Source organism: Pteronotus mesoamericanus, unplaced genomic scaffold (genome assembly GCF_021234165.1).
Source record: "Pteronotus mesoamericanus isolate MK-2021 breed Mesoamerican mustached bat unplaced genomic scaffold, CSHL_Meso_final contig_657, whole genome shotgun sequence".
Taxonomy (NCBI): Eukaryota; Metazoa; Chordata; class Mammalia; order Chiroptera; family Mormoopidae; genus Pteronotus; species Pteronotus mesoamericanus.
Window position 1 is genome coordinate 11372748 of NW_026555229.1, and position 20481 is coordinate 11393228.

Sequence of the window (20481 nt, forward strand, 5' to 3'; positions counted from 1 at the left end):
CTTTTTCATACAGCTGCCTACTTTCACAAATGCGTTGCCTTGTTTTTGATGTTAATAGCCTGAATAAGTATTAGGCATTTGCTGGATCAGAAGTGTGCCTTTTTAAAAGTAAATACTCCATGTAGTCTTCAAAGGCTTGTGGCTTTGCATTTTGCATCGGTTACAGGTGCGGGCAATAGCAGCGGCAGGTGGAGTAGACAATCTTCTTGTACTGGATCTTCAGAAGTTCAAACCTTTCACTCACGCCATTGCATTGCCAGGAGGAGGAGGAGTGAACATGAGTTCCCATCAGAAATGGAAGGTTGGCGAGCTTGAATATGAAGCCCTGATGAGGACTCTGGACAATTTGGTAGGTGAAAATGGAACATAAACTTGGATTTCGTACCTTCAGATTCAGGAGCAGATGCTTGCATCTCCCTCTGGTTTTGGAACATGCTCCTGACTCCTCTGGGACCCGAGTCTGACCCGAGGATGGCATTCAAATGTAATCTTACCACACTTTTAAGAATCAAACAGTGAAACCTGCAAATGTCATCTTATCTTGGATTTTACCCTCTTCCACTAAGGGACAGAGGCAGGTTGCCTTCAGACGGAACAAAGACTTAAATGAGCACTATGATTTGGCCTCCAGAAAACTGGTTTATAGCTGGAAAAATGTTTCTGGTCAGCAGTTTTGAAATTACCTTTGTCAGGAACAGTTGTGTGAGTGGAAATCCCATTGTCAGCTAGAATCAGTTTTGACCAGATCTTGAAATTTGCTTAATTTCATCTCTGGTGTACTGTGGGGTTTGGAAGGAAGTTTTCCCCTTTATTTGTTTTTCAACAAAGTAGTGTTTTTTTGAATCATTTGTTGGAAGAATTGGAATCCAGATGCTGTGTTTGGTACAGGTTTGATTGCTTCAAATGCTGCTTTTTCCTCCTTTAGGGGTATAGAACAGGCTATGCGTATAGGCATCCTCTCGTTCGAGAGAAGCCTAGGCACAAAAGTGATGTGGAAATCCCAGCAACTGTGACTGCTTTTTCATTTGAGGACGATACAGTGCCACTCTCTCCACTCAAATACATGGCACAGAAACAGCAGCGTGAGAAAACCAGATGGCTGAACTCACCTAATACTTACATGAAAGTGAATGTGCCCGAAGAGTCTCGGAATGGGGAAACCAGTCCCAGGACCAAAATCACAGTACGCCGCTGTCTTCCTTGGTTTGCCTTTACTGAATGTTTTTCCTGGTTACTCATGAATTGAATGTTCTATGTCGACAATATTGGGAGAGTGGAATATAATACTAACTAATTTTATCACTATCGTCAGGTATTAACTTTGTACAAGGCACCTTGTTCTAAGTGCCTTACGTGAATTATCTCATTTAATTCTCCTCATATGGAGAGGATGCTGTTTTTCTCCCCCATTTTATACATGAGACACTGTGGAACAGAGGGGTTAAGAAATCATTTGTAAAAGGTAAAGTCAAGATCTGGATACAGACATTCTGTCTTTGGAGCCCAGTTCTTCCACTACAGGAGACCCCTTTGTAATTTGTATTAAAACAGGCAATCAGTACTATAAAAGCTATCAACGTGCCAAAGTTTCAGGAATTACTACACAAAGCTACCATTATACAACATCTCATAGAGAAATGGGTTCCCTTATCTTTTTCAGCATTTTGCTTCAGATTTGGTTTAGTTTTAGAGCAAAGATTCCCTAGATACACAAAAGTAGTTTATTCTATTGTATACATCAGCGACATTTAATATGGAAATGCCTAGGTGTCCAAGTATATTTTCCTTAGTCTATAAGATCTCTTATTTCCTAGTTAAAGAACATAATTAAACTCATACATTTCTCAGAATTAATTTTATTGACGGAGACTGGTGGCCAGTCATCATTACTCTTGATGAATATTAGCCTTTTAATTTAAGGGATGTAATGTGGGGTAAATGAGAAGAATTCTATATGGTCTTTCAATCCCTATTGTTCTGTTATACTATAGATTACTACCAAATTATCCCCTTTGTAAAATGCTGGTCAGGGCCTTGACATTTTCTGTCAGCCAAAAATAAAATCTGAAGTCTGGCAAACTAACAAGAGATTCTTTGAGTCCCTTTTGGTGACTTCTTTGCCATCTTCAGTTGAAAATTCAATGTAAATAACAACTCTTGAGTATGAGTTGATGTGAGATCAAGCTCTTTGTCTACACTTGAAATACTTTCAGCATCATATTTAAAATGCCAAAAGGAGAAAATTTACATAGCAGCATAATTGATTATTCATGTGAAAATTAACAATATTTTTTCATTGAATGCTGATTGTGAGCATTTTTCTCACTAATTTGAGATATATACTAATTTACCACTAAATTCTGGTGGGTGAAATTCTTTAAAGTACTGGCACTTATATGCGCCTCCTCCTTGAATCAAAAAACAGAATCTACCATATTTCCTTAACACAAAGCTTCAGGCTAGAAAATTTTTTATTTTTTAGTGGATGAAAGCGGAGGACTCTTCTAAAGTTAGCAGTGGAACACCTATCAAAATTGAAGATCCAAATCAGTTTGTTCCTTTAAACACAAACCCAAATGAGGTACTAGAAAAGAGAAATAAGGTAAGACGTGGTCTTCTCTGCCTAGGGGAGGCATTTTAATGCTGTTTTATGTTTAAATCATTAGTGATTGGATCTGATTAATACCAAGCTCAAGGCTTTGAATCCAGAAGAATTTAAAATTTAATTCAGTATAATTTTAGCTTATAACGAATACTTCCGGCTCTGTGCTAGTCACTGGTGAGTGCGCTACGTGGGGAGGAAGTAGTTAACATATTTCTGCTGTTAAGAGCTGTAGTGTTAGTGAAAAATATGGTTTTCTAACAATATAAGACAACAGGAAATCACATGTCAAGAAGGGTGGACAAGGTTAATGTGAGTTGTTAGGATGGGAAAGGAGGGCTTTATGGAGGTGAGAGTTAAAGAAGCTCTTACTCTGCTGTGGTCAGGGAGTAACTGTCATCTGCATAGTTGCCCCAAGGACTTGTTGTTACTGTTTTTCAATTCAGATTCGAGAACAAAACCGATACGACTTGAAAACAGCAGGACCACAGTCTCAGTTGCTTGCTGGAATTGTTGTGGATAAGCCTCCTTCGGTAAGTCCATGAAGCAATATGCACTGTTTTTCTCCTACCACATTAATGTCTTTGCTTTTTAAATATGACTGTCTTTATTTTTACTAAGGATAATAGTATAAGCACAAACTAAAAAGGCAAATAATCCATTAGACTTAAAATGTCACCTTCCGTTTCATTGCCAGAGGCAGGGACTTTCTTTCAGCAGTTAGTACCTTCATGTTTCTAAAGAGCCACTTTATTAAGAAAACTGCGTTTTCTTAATTTGCCACCTTTACACCTCATCTATATTTCATCAAATCTTTGTCATCAACTGTACCATTATTTTATGCATCACTAAAAAGAGAAACAACTCTGATAAAACAGTAGGAAGCCATCAATTATAAGATGAATCCCAATGTTAGAGATGGGGAACGTGCATCTTAGAATCAATGGAAGACAATAGTGACCTCTTTTATAGAAGACGAGGATTGGGCCTGTTGACACAGTGCTTCCCTTTTTCATTCTCCCAGTGAGGTGTACAGTTGTTTGTTTTTTTAGTTAAATCAGCTTTTATTGTTTATATTATTAACATTCACTGGTGATTGAGATAGTATCCTATGATCATACTTCCTTTATTATACATCTTTCCTCCCCCTGGAGTTAATAATTATCTTCATTATTCATTGGCTTAATATTTTGAGTACATTGGCTTAGTTCTTCCCAAACTTTTCAACAGAATTATAGAGTCCCTCTTTATATTATTTTCCACAAGGTCAAAGATAACAGGTCATCTCTCACTTCTGGCCCCCTGTCCTTCCAGACGAGTGGCCCTTCAGGCTAGCTGCACAGGCCTGTCGTGGCTTCCTGTGCTTCTCGCCCATGTAGTGTCCCGTGTCCCACACTGTCTTCCGCTGTGTTAATTCACTCTTTTGTCACTGAGCGCATCCTGTCGCATGTTTCTGAAAAAGTACACATAGGAGGTAACCACCTGAAATCCTGTGTTCTTCCTCCAAATGTTCATACTGTGGATATAGAATTTTAGCTTAGAAATAATTTCCTCCAAAATATGAAAAGTATCACTCTGTTATCCCCTAACTACATGTTACTGTTGAGGAGTAGGAGACACTGAGCTTCATGTACCTTTGTGTAGGTCTTCTTTTTTCTCTTGGACCTTTTTTACATGCCTGCTTTTCTGAGATTTTACGGATGTATGCTTTGTAGTAGGTTTTGTTTTAGTCTTTGTCCTTAGCATTTAGTAACCCTTTTTAATCTGCAGAGTCATATCCTTCAGTTCTGGGACTTTATTTAATAATATAATATGTTTTTGATAGTTTTTTCCTTCCTCTTTGTTTTTGTCAGGATATACTGTTAGTCAGAGCTCTTTGACTGAACCTCTGATTTTTTTCTTTCGTACTTGCCGTCTCTATCTTTTTATCCTGCTTTCCAGGAAATTTGCTTGACTTTATTTTCTAAACTTTCTGTTTGATTTTCTGTTTTGATGTCTTTCTGTTAATTTTTAAGACTTATTTCCTGAGTGTTTCTTTTAAGAAAAATAACATCCTAGTCTTTTACAGTCATAGTATTTTCTCTTATTGCTCTATTAAATCAATTTTAAATTTTCCTCAACTGCCTTTATTTGCTTTGTTTCTTTTGAGTTCCCTTTTTCTTGTTTATCCCGATCTCTCTCTCTCCCACTTTGGACGCTTTCCTCAAGTGTCTGGTAATCCTTGGTAGTCTGTTTATACTTAAGACTGAGATACTGAGAGCCAGTCAGAAGCCCTGGGTGTGTGCAGAGCTTGGGAATGGGTGAGCTTCACTGTAGGGTGATCGGATGTGGAGCAGGTTGTTTTTCTGGGGAATTCTCAAATGTTAATATCTGTAGTTGTTTTATCTGGAGAATTCTCTAGTCTCCCACTAGCATTCCAGGAGTCCTCAGCTGTGCTTTGTGTCCCCTAATCAGTTGTTCTGAAGAATGAGCCTCTGACCTTCTGCAGAGATGGTGGGGAGAGGTAGATGCTTGGCTGTGCGGAATAGGAGAGGAGACCTGAGACTCTGTTTCTTGTTCAGACTTGTAACTTTTCGCCCTTTTCAGCTTTTCTTCACCACCGCCTTCTGTGGTACCAGGTGCCCCTAGTTTCTGAGCCTTTCTGCGGGGCAGGTGAGGATGCTTCTTACTTGCATCCTTCTGTGCAGGGCTAAGGTTCTACCCTCCCAGCTCTGCTACCCCCTCTGCCACCTACTTTCTTTCCAGCTTCCAAAAGTGTATTAGTGTGTCTCACTCTCTGTTGTCTCCTCTCCCATTCTTCTGTCCTTAAAAGTTTATACCAGGTCTGTTGTTCTTTCTTTACTACGATTTTAGTAGGGTTTTGGAAAGAGTTTTTGTAAAACGCATGGCTTCAATCTGCCAGGTAAAGTCTCATTAGTTCCTTTCCTACAGCAAATACAAGTTTATTTTCATAGCAAATTTAAAGAAGTTCTTTTGGTACCATTTTGCTTTTTTTTTTATCCTTTTGTACAAAGGCTTTTTGAAATGCAGCAGTTTTTGGTTTTTAAGATACTCCTTAGTTGTGCGAAGCTTATTAGAACTTGGCTTAGTTTTGTTTTTTTAAGAAAGAGGTACTAAACTTGACCTCTACAGTCTTATTGAGGAAACATCACTGGCAATTTTAGTCCATTGGATCAGTAGTGTAAAAGCGCTAATCTGATGAATATTTTAAACAAAACTTGTTGCTCTATCATTTCTATGACTGTTATAAGGTGTCACAAATATCATATACACATTTATATGTGTGTGTGAACTTGTGTATATGTGTAAGTATATATACATAAATGTATAGCTATAAGTAAAGCACTTGATAACGAGTCGATGTTTTTCTCTGCAAGACCATGCAGTTTGAAGATGATGATCTTGGCCCACCGGCTCCCCCCAACCCCTTCAGCCATCTCACAGAAGGAGAACTGGAAGAGTATAAGAAGGCAATCGAACGTAAACAGCAAGGCCTAGAAGGTCAGTTCATTTTCGGATTAAGCCCAAGATAACCATATTGTGAACAGCAGAGCACCTTGAGTTAGATGATAGAAGACGGTCAATGTTTTTTTGAAATGTTTCTTTTGCAATCGATTGTTCTGTGTCATCTTTCCCAGCCCTGAGTATAGATGAGGCTTAATTTCAAAGAGCTACCACAGACCTTGTAGGTTAACATGTAGTGAAAACTCTTTTTCCCCAGAAAACAGTCTGATTGGTAGCAAAAGTCTTCTAAAGTAAAGTGAAATCCGCAGATGAATAAAGAATTCCTAGCTAAAGTAAATGTAGATACATTAATAGATTTAAATATTTCAGAGTTTGTGCCTTTTTAAAAACATTTTACATTGATGTAAGTAATTATAGGTTCGCAAGTATGTGGCTTTAATGCCTTGTAAAATTTCTGTTGTTCCTGCGTGTCTCAAGGTGCCAATATTGTAATTTCAAAATCAAAATATAAAGCGAACTGCTAGAATTTTAATGTGACTTTCCTTAAGCACATAGGCACTCTAGGTTGAGTTCCTCTGACTTCAGGACCCTAAGTAAGGATTATAATTTAGAATTGTTAACAAAAATATCCAGCTAACACTAGGTCCCATTTTCTCAAGAATAAGAGATTCTTTAAAGCAGGGGCTCTCAATCTTGGTTCTTTGAATAAACTTCAGACAGTCTATGAACCACCTTATAAAATATGTGCTTAATTGTGTATGATATACATTTGGGGGAGGAGGTTCCAAGGTGGGGGACAAGAAGTCTGTGGCCCCAAAAGAGGGTATGAGCCTCTCCTTTAGAGCATCTGCAACATACAGTTGAAATTCTTTTACCCAAAACAAAACAGAACCAGTAATTAAAGAATGTTTGTCTATGTTAGACATCTGATAGGAAGAACTAATGACATTTGGATCACCCAAAAAATAGTTTTTATCAGTGTGTTAGTGTCTTTGTCACCAAAGGGAGCCATCCTGACTCACTAATGTAATTACACGAAATGCTCTAAGAGGTATTATTGAATTTGTTTACTCTAACACAAAGATGGAAACTTTCTCTGTTTCTGTATTTTATAAAATGTCCCTCTTTAATCTCTTATTTTTCGAAAGCCTAAAGATGCCAGGTAACAAATACTGTATTCCAGCACATCACCTTTTACGTATAACTTTATGGTTTCCTCCACATTCATGATGACCTTCTGAATTAGCTCACTAATACTGCTCTGGCAGGAGTCACTAATTGGATGTTGTTCAGAAATTCAGTGAAGCATTTTTGCCTCATTAATGCAGCTTCATTGGTGAGGCCTCATCATTCTTTTCATCTGGCCGCTCAATGTATTTTGTTCTCTAACAACTTAGCGAAAGCTGAATGCGTACATATTATTTGCCTGAGCTGCCAGTAGCCATGCTTCCTTAATAAGCATGTATATAAAATTACTATTAGCAGCCAGAAATTCTAACACATTACCTTCTCCTAATGCACAGTTATTGATGCATGCTCAGCTCATTGCTGAGTTTCTCATCTCTGTGTACACAGGCATTTGATGTACGCACTAACCTCCCTGAAATCTTATGCTTCCTTGTTTTGCATGGCTTTTAACTAAACTCTTATCCAACAGATGCTGAGCAGGAATTACTGTCAGATGACGCTTCATCTGTTTCACAAATTCAGTCTCAAACTCAGTCACCGCAAAATATCCCTGAAAAATTAGAAGGTATTCAATGTAATTTCCCGTAGCATTCACTGGGTAGAACTTAAGAATCTGTTCCTATTTCATTTGTGTTTATGTAAGGAAATTGAAAACCTGATTGCCTTAAGTTTGCCATGGATTTTACTTAAAGCTCCCAATTATTTTGTTTTTTATGAAGTGGGGTGCTACTTTTGTTTCCTGTTTATATTGACCTACCTTAATCTGGATTTGGTAACTCATAGTTCTTAAGAATTTGTGAAATTAAAATTGGTTTGTCATAGGCCTTCTAATCAGAAGCATGAAATCTTTTCAATTTTGATTTCTGATTCAATTAAAGAAAAGTATAATTAAAGAAAAGAAATTCCAACAATTAAAGAAAAGTATCTGTTGTCTTCCTCATTTATGTTGGCTTGAATTAGCGTGAAATTTTCAAGTCATCAAACTGGGCTTATCTTGCCTTCATTTTTTGGTCTAACATCTTTGTTCCCTTCCCCTTTATACTACTTAAGAAAGTTTGCCTCCTGCTAATAGATCTTTGTCCATTAAAATAATGATCTATCTTTATTGGAATTAAATAATGACTTAGTACCTTGCTAAAACATTTCAGTTTTGTAAAATAAAACAAAGACATTAACTCTGCAAAATAACAAAAAAACTCTCCCCTGTTGTAGAAAACCATGAGCTATTTTCCAAGAGCTTCATCTCCATGGAAGTGCCTGTCATGGTCGTGAATGGCAAGGATGATATGCATGATGTTGAAGATGAGCTTGCTCAGCGAGTGAGTAGGTTAACCACAAGCACGACCATAGAAAATATCGAGATCACCATTAAATCTCCAGAAAAAATTGAAGAAGTCTTGTCTCCTGAAGGCTCACCTTCAAAATCTCCATCCAAGAAAAAGAAGAAATTCCGCACTCCTTCTTTTCTGAAAAAGAGCAAAAAAAAGGAGAAAGTCGAAGCCTAAATAAAGTCTTATAGTTACGATTACAATGTGACGTTGCACATTTCAATACCACATTTAAGTTGATCATTAATACGCAGTGGTAGATCAGATTGGGGGTATGTAGCAAACTGGACTCTGAGAACTGGAAAGGGGTTTTACTAATAGAAACACACATTATGGAAAAAAGCTTTCAAATTCATCTCTGATTTTGTATGTCAAAAAAAGGCTTTGAATTTTTAAACAACTGCTAGTTTTGATTAGCTCTACCCTCATGAAGTGTTATAATTCACCACAAACAGATATCTGTCTGAATTACTTCAGGCCTTCTCTGTAATATCTGTTGGAAAGAAATTACCAGTGAACAAGGGAGAGAATTTTTTATTTCTCCACACCTGCTTCATTTGGTAATCAGATTATAATTTTTTATTATTGATTATCAACTGTACCTTTTTGGTTCCCATTGTTTCAATGGGCATTAACAGAATGCTTTAAAAAGCTTCTAAGAATCTATAGCGTTAGTATACACTGGCACATAATTTTTTAAAAAAATATATAAGAAAAGATTCATTTGAAATTTTATTCATAGTATAAAATTTCCTCACCTGAAGTAACTTTGTTTGCCAAAAAAAAGTCATTTTAGTAAAATATAATTTTTGAAAACTTCCTTTTTTATTAGTTTAGAAAAGCCCCTTATTTTTCAACAAAGGGGATTTTGTACACATAACATGGGTTATTTAGTTTAACTCTGGCAAAAAAAGACTTTTGTATGTTGAGATGTTTGTATACCATTCAGTATAAAAATGTCATAAGCCTATTAGCCAACCATTTAACAGTAAAGCAGATTTGAGGCTGCTTGGTACTAAGTGTACTCAAATATAATTCAGGAATCCAGGGACTTGGTATGAAACGGGGTCAGAGGATTTAAAGGCATACCTTAACTAAATTCATTTTTGAACCATATAATGTATTTTTCTCTTAGTATTGCTCATGAATGAAGAAGCTCTCATATGATAACCAAATGAAAAGGAAAAGAATGAGAAAGTGAAAAATGAAGGGAACAAAAGAGATGCCATGAATAGAAGAATTCTAGTTTGATAATGACTCATAGTCACGACAAGGTTTAAAGTGTAATTTATTCAAAACATTTCCCAGATTTCTAAAATTCTGCTTCTCTACCAAAATTACTGTATTTCTTGGTTGATAGTTCAGTTTTAAAGGATCAAATCCTTTTAACTGATGCATCTTTAGAAGGCAGCACTAGAAGAAATCTAGGAGAAACGAGTAGGTCTAACCCCCTTCCTCCAGTGAGGAAACTACCACTTGTTGATTTTTCCAAATGTTTATCTTTTCAGTTAACTTTCTTTCTAATGTAAATACAAATTTAAACCTAGGCTTAATATAGTTTTTTCCCCCTTCACCCAAGTGATGTCACAAATCAATGTAAAATCAATGATCCAAAATGGTCAGTGGGTAAAAATAATCCAAAGTGTTTCTGGAGGGTGAGTTGGCATGTAAAACATTACATTGATCACAGTGTGTTCTAGGCTGGTTCTGTTTGACTGTACGTGTATGATGATGCAAAGTTGAAACAGAGTCAGAAATTCATTCTAGATCTCACTAACTACTGGAATCAGTGTTTTAATCTCTTAGTGGAATACTTTCAGTTTAATTCTGTATTCGAGGATTTTTTTTTTTATGTTCTATGTCATTTATGTTGTATTACAACGTATGTAGAAACAGTAACCTGTGAACTATGCTTTTCCATAACTTTTTAAAAATATATATATCTTAAATGAATGCAGTGTGCATTAATATTTTTTAAACCACAACAGTGAACTATTTGCACCTTTTGCTAATGCCTCTATTTACTTGCTTTGGCATAAAGAATGAGCCAATGAACTTCTGTGTCCTGTGGAAAATGTATAAATGTTATCTGATATTGCTCTTAGATGTAATGCTAATTAATGTTAAATCACAAATAAACAGTATTTTAAATAGATGGATTTGGTATCATGACCTTTCAGTTCAGTGTGGTTACTTAGCCTGAATTACTTTCTGGACTAAGTTTTATGTTGCAGTGAGACTTTAAATAAGATTGATGCTTCTGAATAAGGGATGTCCTGATAAACTTATTTTCAAATTCGTTTAAAATTAACTATATAAAATCCTTCTCGTTTCAGCTTATATTGAAAGAAATATATTCCAAGTGCCTGTTTTTTTTTTTTTGTCTCAATATAGGGTATGGTGACTTTAACTGTCTCTCTGGGATCTAAAGATCTTTGAAGGATTTAGGATTCTCAGTCTCAATTCTACTCTTCAGATCTATGGATGTAGAATAGAAAATGTTCCAGAATATGTACTGAGTTTATATGCATTACACTTCTCTTTGATTTTTATGTAACTGCAACAATAAAGAATATAGCAGAAAGAAGAGAAAATAGGTTACAATTCCACCACATTAAAAAAAAATTTTTCACCCTGGCTGGTGTGGCTCAGTGGATTGAGCACCAGCCTGGGAACCAAAAGGCCACTGGTTGATTCCCTATCGGGTCACATGCCTGGGTTTCAGGCCAGGTCCCCAGTTGGGGGTGTGTGAGAGGCAACTGATTGATGTTTCCCCCACATATTAGTGTTTCCCTCTCTTTCTGCCTTTTCCTCCCTCTGAAAATACAGCCCTGGCTGGTGTGGTTCTGTAGATTGAGTTCTGGCCTGTGAACCAAAGGGTCCCCGGTTCAATTCCCTGTCAGGGCACATGCCTGTGTCGTGCACCAGGTCCCTAGTAGGGGGTATGGAAGAGGCAACCACGCTGATGTTTCTCTCCCTCTCTTCCTTCCCCTCTCTAAAAATAAATCTTTTTTTTTTAAGTTGCTTTTTTTAATTTTTTTTCAAAAATTTTTATTCCTTTCCCGTCTTGTTCAGTTACATTTGTATTGCCCATATATTGGTTATCATGGTTTCAATGTAATTTTATTCTCGGTTTTTTTTACCTTCTTAACGTAATCCATCCTAGAAGATTTTCAAACAATGCTCCACATAAATGATTTCTTATGATTTTTTTCCACATTATCTTAAAAATAGAGTGCAAGGGGGGAAATCATGTTGATTGAGGGTTCTGGTTATTTGAAGTTTTTACTATAATTACCCATTATAAAAATGAAGGGTTTGGGCAGAGAAGAATAGATTCATAGTCTTGAGCATATTTAATTATTACCTTGGCTTGTAAATAACGCTGCGGTGAAAAATTGCTGTTTTAGAAAGATGCTCATTTCAAAAATCCCGTCCATAAAGCCACAAAGACAATGATCTTCAGTACTCACTTTAGAGTAAATAGCAGGAAAGGTGATGTCACCTATACCTTTTTCTCTGTTACTATTTTCATTCAGCAGGGAATAAAGAGAACCAAATGGATCGAATTGTGATTGCATTGGTTTTTCTTAACATTAACTCTTTTTTTTTTTTTGACATAGGAAACACATAAAACCAAGCTGATTTATTTTATTTTATTTTATTTTAACTGAAGGGTGATACATAACACATGTTAAGTTGCAATCTGGGCTAAACCAGGCTTTTAATAGGAAGTCTTCTTTGTGGCCACTAGAGGGTGCAATAGACCTAACAATCAGTCTGTCTCTATTCATTTCACTTAACTTCCCTTTATTAGTCTGTAGACACCACCATGTTTGTTTTGAAACACCCAGAATTTGGAATAGAAGTTATTTCCTTCATTGCATATCATTCTCCTCACTGGACTGTTTTCAACTTTGTTGTCCCGTTTCACCAGTACAAATAACCACTAGCAGCATCTCTGATGTCTATTGAGAACACATTGAAAATTTTTGAGCTGTAGTCTCAGAAAGAAACCATGCTAGAAAATGACTCCTGGGGAGTTTTCATGCATTTGGTAACATAATGCCCTTTCAAAATAATTGGCATTTTTTGCCTGAGGAGATAATTCATAATATCTATCACTTGATGCCTTGTATGTTTCAAAGATTATGCTAAGTATTTCCCATGTTGCTTCATTAGCCTTCCCAACATCCCAACAAAGTAGATGACATCCCCATTTTGTAGATAATGAGACCAGGGCTTGTAGAAAACAAGAAGGAGATGTAAGTATTTCACCTGTAGAAATTCCGATTTCTAGAGCCATTGGTGTGCCAGACTCTGCATGGCTCTCGTGTACGTTCTTGTCGGGTATTTTTAGGAAAAGGCAGTCTCCTTAGTTTGGACTATAAGTCCAGCCATGGTGACTTTATGTTTTAATATAAGATGGGATATAGATTTGGGGTAAAACATTTTGATTTGGAAGACTTATTTTTTTCACCAAATTATCCCAAGAATGAAAAACCTAATGAGCACCTTGAGAGCAGGAGGGACCTGCGGTGATTACCTACCATCTTTACAATGAGGACCTGCTCTTGAATCTTTAGCATGACACCTGGAAGACAAGGTATCTATGCTTTTGCTAAGATGTAAAAAGACTAAGATAGAAGCCCTTTATCTTTTACTTTTTTCCTTTTTTAATCCAACAAGCTATATCTTATGTTGGGAGCAGAGAGAGACAATCTAAGGAAAGTATTATTTAAAAAACTTGAGAAGACTTTAACAAAGTAGTTTTAAAGATAAGAAATACACTGTATCTACTTAGAGCTTCATTTAAATGAATACACTTGGAGATGGCCATTCTTGGAGAAAAACTTAGTGTATGTGCCCGAGATGAAAGCAAGGATGAGCCCTTGAGAACTTTTCATAGAAAAAAAACAAATTTGCAAATTCAGTAGTTTTTTAAGAAATTTTATTTCTGCATTGACCATTAGGGGGCAATCCTGGGTCAATCTAAATTTGGTTTTAGTTAACTGAGGGAACTTCCTTGAAAATACCTTTGAGTTTGCACTGAAAACTTCCTTCTGATGCCAGATGCAGTCTAGGGTTGAGGGAAGTTTGCAGATCCCAAGTGACTTCATTCATTCCTTACAGCCTAGTTGCCCTGCTCTGACTTAGGAAGAATCCACCCTTCAGAGCAGTTGTGTTTGCCTAACACAACACAGTTTGCGGGAGGCTGCGCCAGGATTTAAGCAGAGGTCTAAGGTCTGCACCCCAAGATTTTCTACTATATATATAGTCTCCCTGGGAAGCCCATTGGTCATAACCTAGGAATAGATGAATATAGTAGATAAGTAAATCAATATACTCTTCTAAATTTCTCTGCAAATTAACGTTTAGAACTTTATCACAGGGATAATTTAGAGAAACATTGCAGAACCAGCCCTGATTCTTATTTATCAATAATCATTTTTCACAAAATTTCAAGTCTATGAGATGATCATTGAAAGTCTTTTGTGTATTTTCTCAAGTTAATCACAATGCTGAGTTCTTCACTGCTGCAACCTGTAATATTTTAAATGCTGGTTATACCTTAAATGACATACTGGTACCTTTGGTATTCCTCCCATAGCAAAAAGAAAATAGTATCTTTTATTTAGCAGAAAAATAGATGGATATATATCCAGTCCACAATTATTTTCAAGGCCTGTATAATTTCTGGCTGGGTGAGTCTTGACCAAAGCAACGGTGAAGGTTATTGATTATGCTAGCTTTTGTTTTATTCCTACACAAACTGCTTTAGGTTTTGTCCTTCTCCAGGGCCAGCCTTGACATACCTTATAATGTTTCATTTTTTAGTCCCATATATCCCGTGTTTTCAGTCCAGGATACCCCTGTCGCTAGAAAAAGTAGTAGTTCCTCGCTAAACTCCATACCTCAAAATTGGTAGCATTGATTGTAATTTAATTTGGATTTGGACAGAAAAAATTTAAATTTCTAAGAAATTCTAAAAATTTTAGATGTGCTTTTGAAATGACAAATAAGAACACGTATGTAGTACAAAATCTTGTAGGCAAGATTTTTCCTTGTTGTGTGTCTACTTATATTAGACTGTCTCTCAAAAACCCAGGAAATGTGTGAGCCCTATGGAAAGACCAATTTGGGGTGTTAATTAACTGAACTTCTTAGGCCAAACTATGTCCTAGGTGGCTGATATTTAGACTTGAGATTTTTTTTCAAGAAAAAATTTGGATTTCTCAAAGCTGTAATAGCCTAATAGATGAGGATGGAAATGAGGAAGTGGTATTACGCAGGAGTTAAGAGATCGGCTATTCTGTGGATTTCCCACTGGTACTCGCAACTTAAATAATCTTTCCTGGGTTTAAAAGTAAAGTTGGTAGTGACAATCCCAGCCTGGACCTGGAGCTGCAGTGTCACTATACTCTTTTCAATGATTTGCCAGACTAGTCCAGCATCTGTCCATACTTAACATAGGGCATTTTCTTTCATAAGCAGGATTTAAACGAATTGCTTTTTTTCTAAAAGCTGTCGTTTCTGATCATTCTGATTGAGCAGGAGCTATGGAGGAAGTCGTTGTTGCACTCTACTACTCACCCCTTTCCTGTTGAGTAATGGCCCGGGAGCTGGATTTCAGCAGTGACTGGTTTGATAGGCTTTGACTTCAGAGGAGGCGACCTCCTGACAGTTTTATGAGGGCACATGAGATACAGCCCATGTGTTGGCAGGCCCAGGCATACTCTTCCAAAGGTGTTTACTGGACTAACAAGGTTAAACATTACTTCCTACCTGATTTCTATTTTGGATGTTTGCTTCAATTGTTTCAGCTGAAATAAAGGTCATTTGAGGCTGCTAAGACAACCAAAAACATGCTCTAAATATTATCTACTGGTCCACAGTAGGGAGAGGGAGAGGAGAGGCTCCCTCTGCACCCAGATGTTGGGATGTGTGATGCCTTTTAAAATATGTGGTAATTGCAAGGTGTTTCGTTTTTAAAATATCTTTTATATAGTTTTATATTTTAGAACCACGTATATGAAATGGTTTTGTATAGGTGTGGCTGTAGGTCTCCATTTTGACCTTTAGGCTAATGTGGAGCAAGACTACGTGCACGTACACTTGCTAAAGTCAGGTTGAGCATGGCTCAATTCACTGCAGAGGAACAGGGCAGACTGGGTGGGGCAAGCTCTGGAATTCTACCCACAGAGCAAAGTCAGGCGTTGGGGGAACAGCCTGAGCTGAAGCAGCTCGTAGGAAGTCCAGCCCAGCAGGTACAACATGGAATCTGGAAGACGTGGCAATCAACCAAAAACACAATCTGGTGAAGTCGTCTGTTATCAGGGAAGTGGAAGTCCCGATCAGGAATCCGGTGCAGAAAAGCAGGACTACAGAAGACGCAGCGCGCGTGTAGGAGCCCCAGCCACAGGCAAAGCTTCAAGAGCAGCGCTTCCTCCACTTCCTGTGGGGCAATGGCAAGATCAAGGCAGGACCTCAGGCTTCAGAGGCCTGAGAACAGTTCATCAGGGCAGGAACTCAGATGTGAGGAGAATGACAGATGGAGATCCCGTTATCAGAGCTGAGGTACGTGATACTGCTCCGCATCCCAGGCGCAATTCAATGCTTGGAGCCAAGACACAAGGTCAGGACTGGCCGGGAGACAAGTACAGCTTGATGGCTGAGTGAGTTTTAGAGCCTAGAGCTGGAGCTGCCTGAGTTCTTCCTGCCTCATCAGGACCAGTCCTGCAGACCACAGCCAGGTGCGAGGCTCAAGTGGCCCCAGCTGCTGGGGGAGAAGAAGGAACCTGACATCCACAGTAAAAGCAGCCCCGCGTGACGAGGGATTCAGTCTCATAAGAATGCTACAGGGCACAAGGAATGGGCTACTAACATCTCACTCCAGAACCTACCTGTTAGGACCACGAAGACTAATGCACAAGGGCCACGTACCACTCAGACACTAGCTGTGCAGATGGCCTTATGTTTCTTGCAAACTAATTTTCCCTATTGGAAGGCACAGTTTCACCACAGAAAACTGAGCTCTAGCGATGCCTCTGGTTCCCCTACTGGGAGTCCCTGTAAGACGTTCCTCAGAGTACTAATTGGATAGGAAAGAGCCAAAGAGGGTGGTCTGCGCTTCCTCCTCCTCCTGGGATAAATGAGCCTATGATTTTAGACTACAAAAGCAGCTGTGATGCTACATGGTATTTTCTCCATTGCCTGGTGGTTGTGGGAATAGTCTTTTGCCCCTGAGTAAGGAGACCTCTCTGACTTGTCTTGCCACAGTTGCGCAAACAAGGACCTCTCAGTTCACTCCTCAGCCTGCTACTAAAGACAATGGCTTCCTGGGTCCCTCACCTGGAGGAAGCGCAGATCTGTCATCAGGATCCGGGTGAATCATTCAGTCTTCTGTTCCAGCAGCTGTCCGCAGAACACCCGTTCCTACTCCCTGGCACACAGCCACTTAACACCTACCTCCCTTCACCTACGCACCCAGCAATGGCTTGCTGCCTTCCCGGCTCTCCAGGCCCCCTCCACTGACAGAGGATGTTGCTCTCATCAAAATGTGTTTCTTCCTCTGCCAAACTCCAGCAGCACCTTAGGATCGTACTTGTCTCAGCCGGTCTTAAGTTAACATTATTGATTCTGTATCTGTCTCCTCTACAAGATTGTGAGCTTTGGGAATACAGGGACCCTATGATTAAAAGCTTAGGTCCTGGAGTCATAGAGACTGAGGAGTTTGATTCCTAGCTCTCTACTTTTCTATAAAATGCGTATGATAATGTGAGTGGCTATAAGAATTAAGCGGGATTATAATACACACAAAACTTAGCACGTAGCCCAGGATTCATAAGCCCTCAGTGTTGGTATTGTTGGTGTCATCACTTTCTTGGATCTCCTTTATCTGCTAGAAGTCAATGCATATTAGGATGAAGATTAAACTATAGCTGGCTTACTGCTTTCACTGTTGTCCATTTGAAATATTGCCATTCCTGTTCCTTCCAGAATTCTTTGCACAACGGTGACCAGATTTCCAGTCTTTGAAAAAGAAGGGCAGAAGACGGGGAGGAAGGAACAGACAACCCTGTATAACTTGCCCTTTTCCAGTAAGAAACCTTGTTGTTGGGAGATGGGGTTTGTGCCCTGGGAAGGTCGTAGATGAAGGAATTCTGTTGATTCCTCCCAGACAAGATACCCCGGAGATCCAATGGGGATGCCCGGGCCTAAGGCAGCTTCCCGGAAAGTCCTGAAGGACTACAGGAGATCACTGGGATTCTAAGATTTGTCCAATGGCAGCCGCTGCCTTTGGGGCTCTTGCTGGAAAGGGCTCCAAATCCTCACTCTCTTTGCTCCTTGAAAGTTGAATCTATCACACAGGGGGATGGTCACCCACAGGCTCTACGGCCCCCACTGTGTCATCTTGGCAATCTAAGAAAGTGCTTTATGAACAAGTTTAAATATGCTTCACGATTTCAGTTTTTCCCCTTAAGGAGCTCTGGTGACGGGTTATTCTGAGCTGTTCTCACAACAGCCTGGAGAAGACCCAGAAGAGGCAAGTTCATAATCAGCCCTGGTCTGGGAAGAGCATTAAAAAAATAAATATGCTTCTTAAGAAAAGCCTGCAGATACTTCCAATAGAATGGTCAGTGCAGGGAGAGAGGGAAATGGTGTCCGTAAAAGTGAATGCGGGGGGTGCAGAACGTAGAATCCTTTCTATGATCTGAAAAAGCAAACATATTACCTATTTCTGTATTCACAGGGAAAAAACAGAAAAGAGGGTACCCAAACAACATGTATTTAACAGTGATGATTTCCTGGTGGTAGGATTACAAGTACTTTTCATATTCTTGACTCTCCTTTATATTTCAAAAATTTTTAAAAGAGTCTGTGTATTTTTTAGAGAAAGGGGAAGGGAGGGAGAACTATAGGGAGAGAAACATTGATGTGTGAGAGAAACATCAGTTGGCTGCCTATCGCATGCCCCCAACTGGGGACCTGGCCCTCAACCCAACCATTTGCCCTGCCTGGGAATCGAACCAGCAACCTTTCAGTTCGCAGGCCAGCGCTCAGTCCACTGAGCCACACCAGCCAGGGCTATATTTCCAAATTTTTAATAATATTAAAAACTCAGAAAAATAAAAAATTATGATAATTATGGGAAATGCTATTTTTAGGTCATATGTTAATATTGAATAATAAAAAGCATATGCAGAACAATGCCTTACAATGCTACCATTCATGTAATAAAAGGAACAAACAATACATACTAGTTTGTATATGTACAAAACATTTCTGGAAAATTAAACCAGGGATCAGTCACAGAAAGTTGACCATGGGAAAAGGAACTAGCCTGGGGGGGACAGAAGTGAAAGGGAGAATTTTTACTATAAATTCTCTTTTTTAAAAAAGATTTTATTTATTTTTAGAGAGCGGGGAAGGGATGGAGAAAGGGAAAGAAACTTCAGTGGGGGGGAAACATCAGTTGGTTGCCTCTTGTATGTGTCCTGACCTGAAACTGAACCCACAACCCAGACATGTACCCTGACCAGGAATCAAACCGGTGACCTTTCGCTTTGTGGGAACACTGCCCTACCCCTTAAGCCACACTAGTCAGGGCACTGTGGAGCCTCTTATACCTTGTTTTTTTCTCTAGTAACTTTGTAAAAATTTTTAGAAGTACACTTCATATATTTGTCCTAATTTTGTAATGCCAACAGTTCCTGAAAACGGTCAGAAAGCACATCCTTACAAATGCTCTGTGTTCCCCATTTGAAACACGTTCAACTCAGCATGATCAGGTAGAATGTCTGCAAGATTCCAAGCCACCGTTCACCACACCATGTGATGATATTTATTTACCTAAAGGCCCGCATGTCAAATGCGTATCCTCATTCAGAGCCAAAAGAAGAAAAATAGTTTTAATATGACCCTCAAGTTTCTATTTTTGTATCAACTTCCAAGAAGCCTAAAGCTATGTTTTGTCTTCAACCAGATTTTCTGGTCAAAGGAAGCAGCCACACTCTTCCCTGTACCCACTCCATTTACTACTTCACTCTCATCTTTCAAATCATGTTCTAATGACTTCCCATTTAGTTAGAGCTATGCCTTTACCTATATGCAGTTTCAAAACCTTTTTTTAGGAGTGGCTATATATTAACTATCTATTGCTATGAAACAACTCACTCTAAAATAAAGAGACTTAGAGCTACAATTACACTTATTATATCTCACAGTTCTTTTGGGTCATAAATTCATGAACATTCTGACTCAGGGTCTTTCAAGAGGTTGCAGCTAAGACATCAGCCAGAGCCACAGTTAAGTGAGGGCCAAGTAGGGCTGGAGACTCTGCTTCCAGAGGCGGGCAAGTCGGTGCTGACTGTTGGTGAGAAACCTTCGATCCATCCCTCATGGGCCTCTCTACGGGCTGCTTGAGTGTCCTCGTGACAGGGTGGCCCACAGAACAGAAAGTCCAAGAGAGAACAAGGCGGAAACCTTTTATGGCCTTGCCTTAGAAGTCACACACCTTCACTCCTGCCGTATCGTCTACATTAGAAGCGAGTCACCAAGTCCAGCCACTCTTCAAGGGGAGGGCTATTAGTTTCCAAAAACCACATTAAACCACAGGGTATAATGGGTAATCAGAATTAGTCAATATCAAACCAGTCAAGTGAGAAATAAAAGGAGGGTCAATTTTAGGAGGGGACACCACCTGCTCTGTCCTAGGCCCTGCACTTCACATTCAGTATAACATTTAATTTCAGAAAAACTTATTCTCAGTTTTACAGATGAGGAAAGGAGAGTCTAAGAAGATGTATAACTTGTCCAAGGTCACGTAGTGAGTAAGCATCGCAGGATCATGGCAAATGCACGGCAGCCTAAAGTCCCAGGTGCGCCATGCCCCGA

General features: G+C 38.8%; 1 protein-coding gene across 6 annotated transcripts in view; it reads left to right on the forward strand.

Annotated features, from left to right (window-relative positions):
• Positions 1 to 10728, forward strand: part of ADD3 (adducin 3) — a 117175-nt gene extending 106447 nt beyond the window's left edge. For 5 of the 6 annotated variants that reach the window (XM_054581481.1, XM_054581483.1, XM_054581480.1 and 2 more), the window contains exons 9-15: positions 167 to 349; positions 926 to 1183; positions 2483 to 2602; positions 3049 to 3135; positions 5980 to 6103; positions 7725 to 7820; positions 8468 to 10728. In XM_054581481.1, coding sequence (XP_054437456.1) covers positions 167 to 349; positions 926 to 1183; positions 2483 to 2602; positions 3049 to 3135; positions 5980 to 6103; positions 7725 to 7820; positions 8468 to 8760 — 1161 coding nt within the window. In that variant the 3' untranslated portion in view covers positions 8761 to 10728. The remainder of the gene's footprint in view (positions 1 to 166; positions 350 to 925; positions 1184 to 2482; positions 2603 to 3048; positions 3136 to 5979; positions 6104 to 7724; positions 7821 to 8467) is intronic. The other variant, XM_054581485.1, reaches the window with a different exon arrangement.
• The last annotated feature ends 9753 nt before the right edge of the window (positions 10729 to 20481 follow it).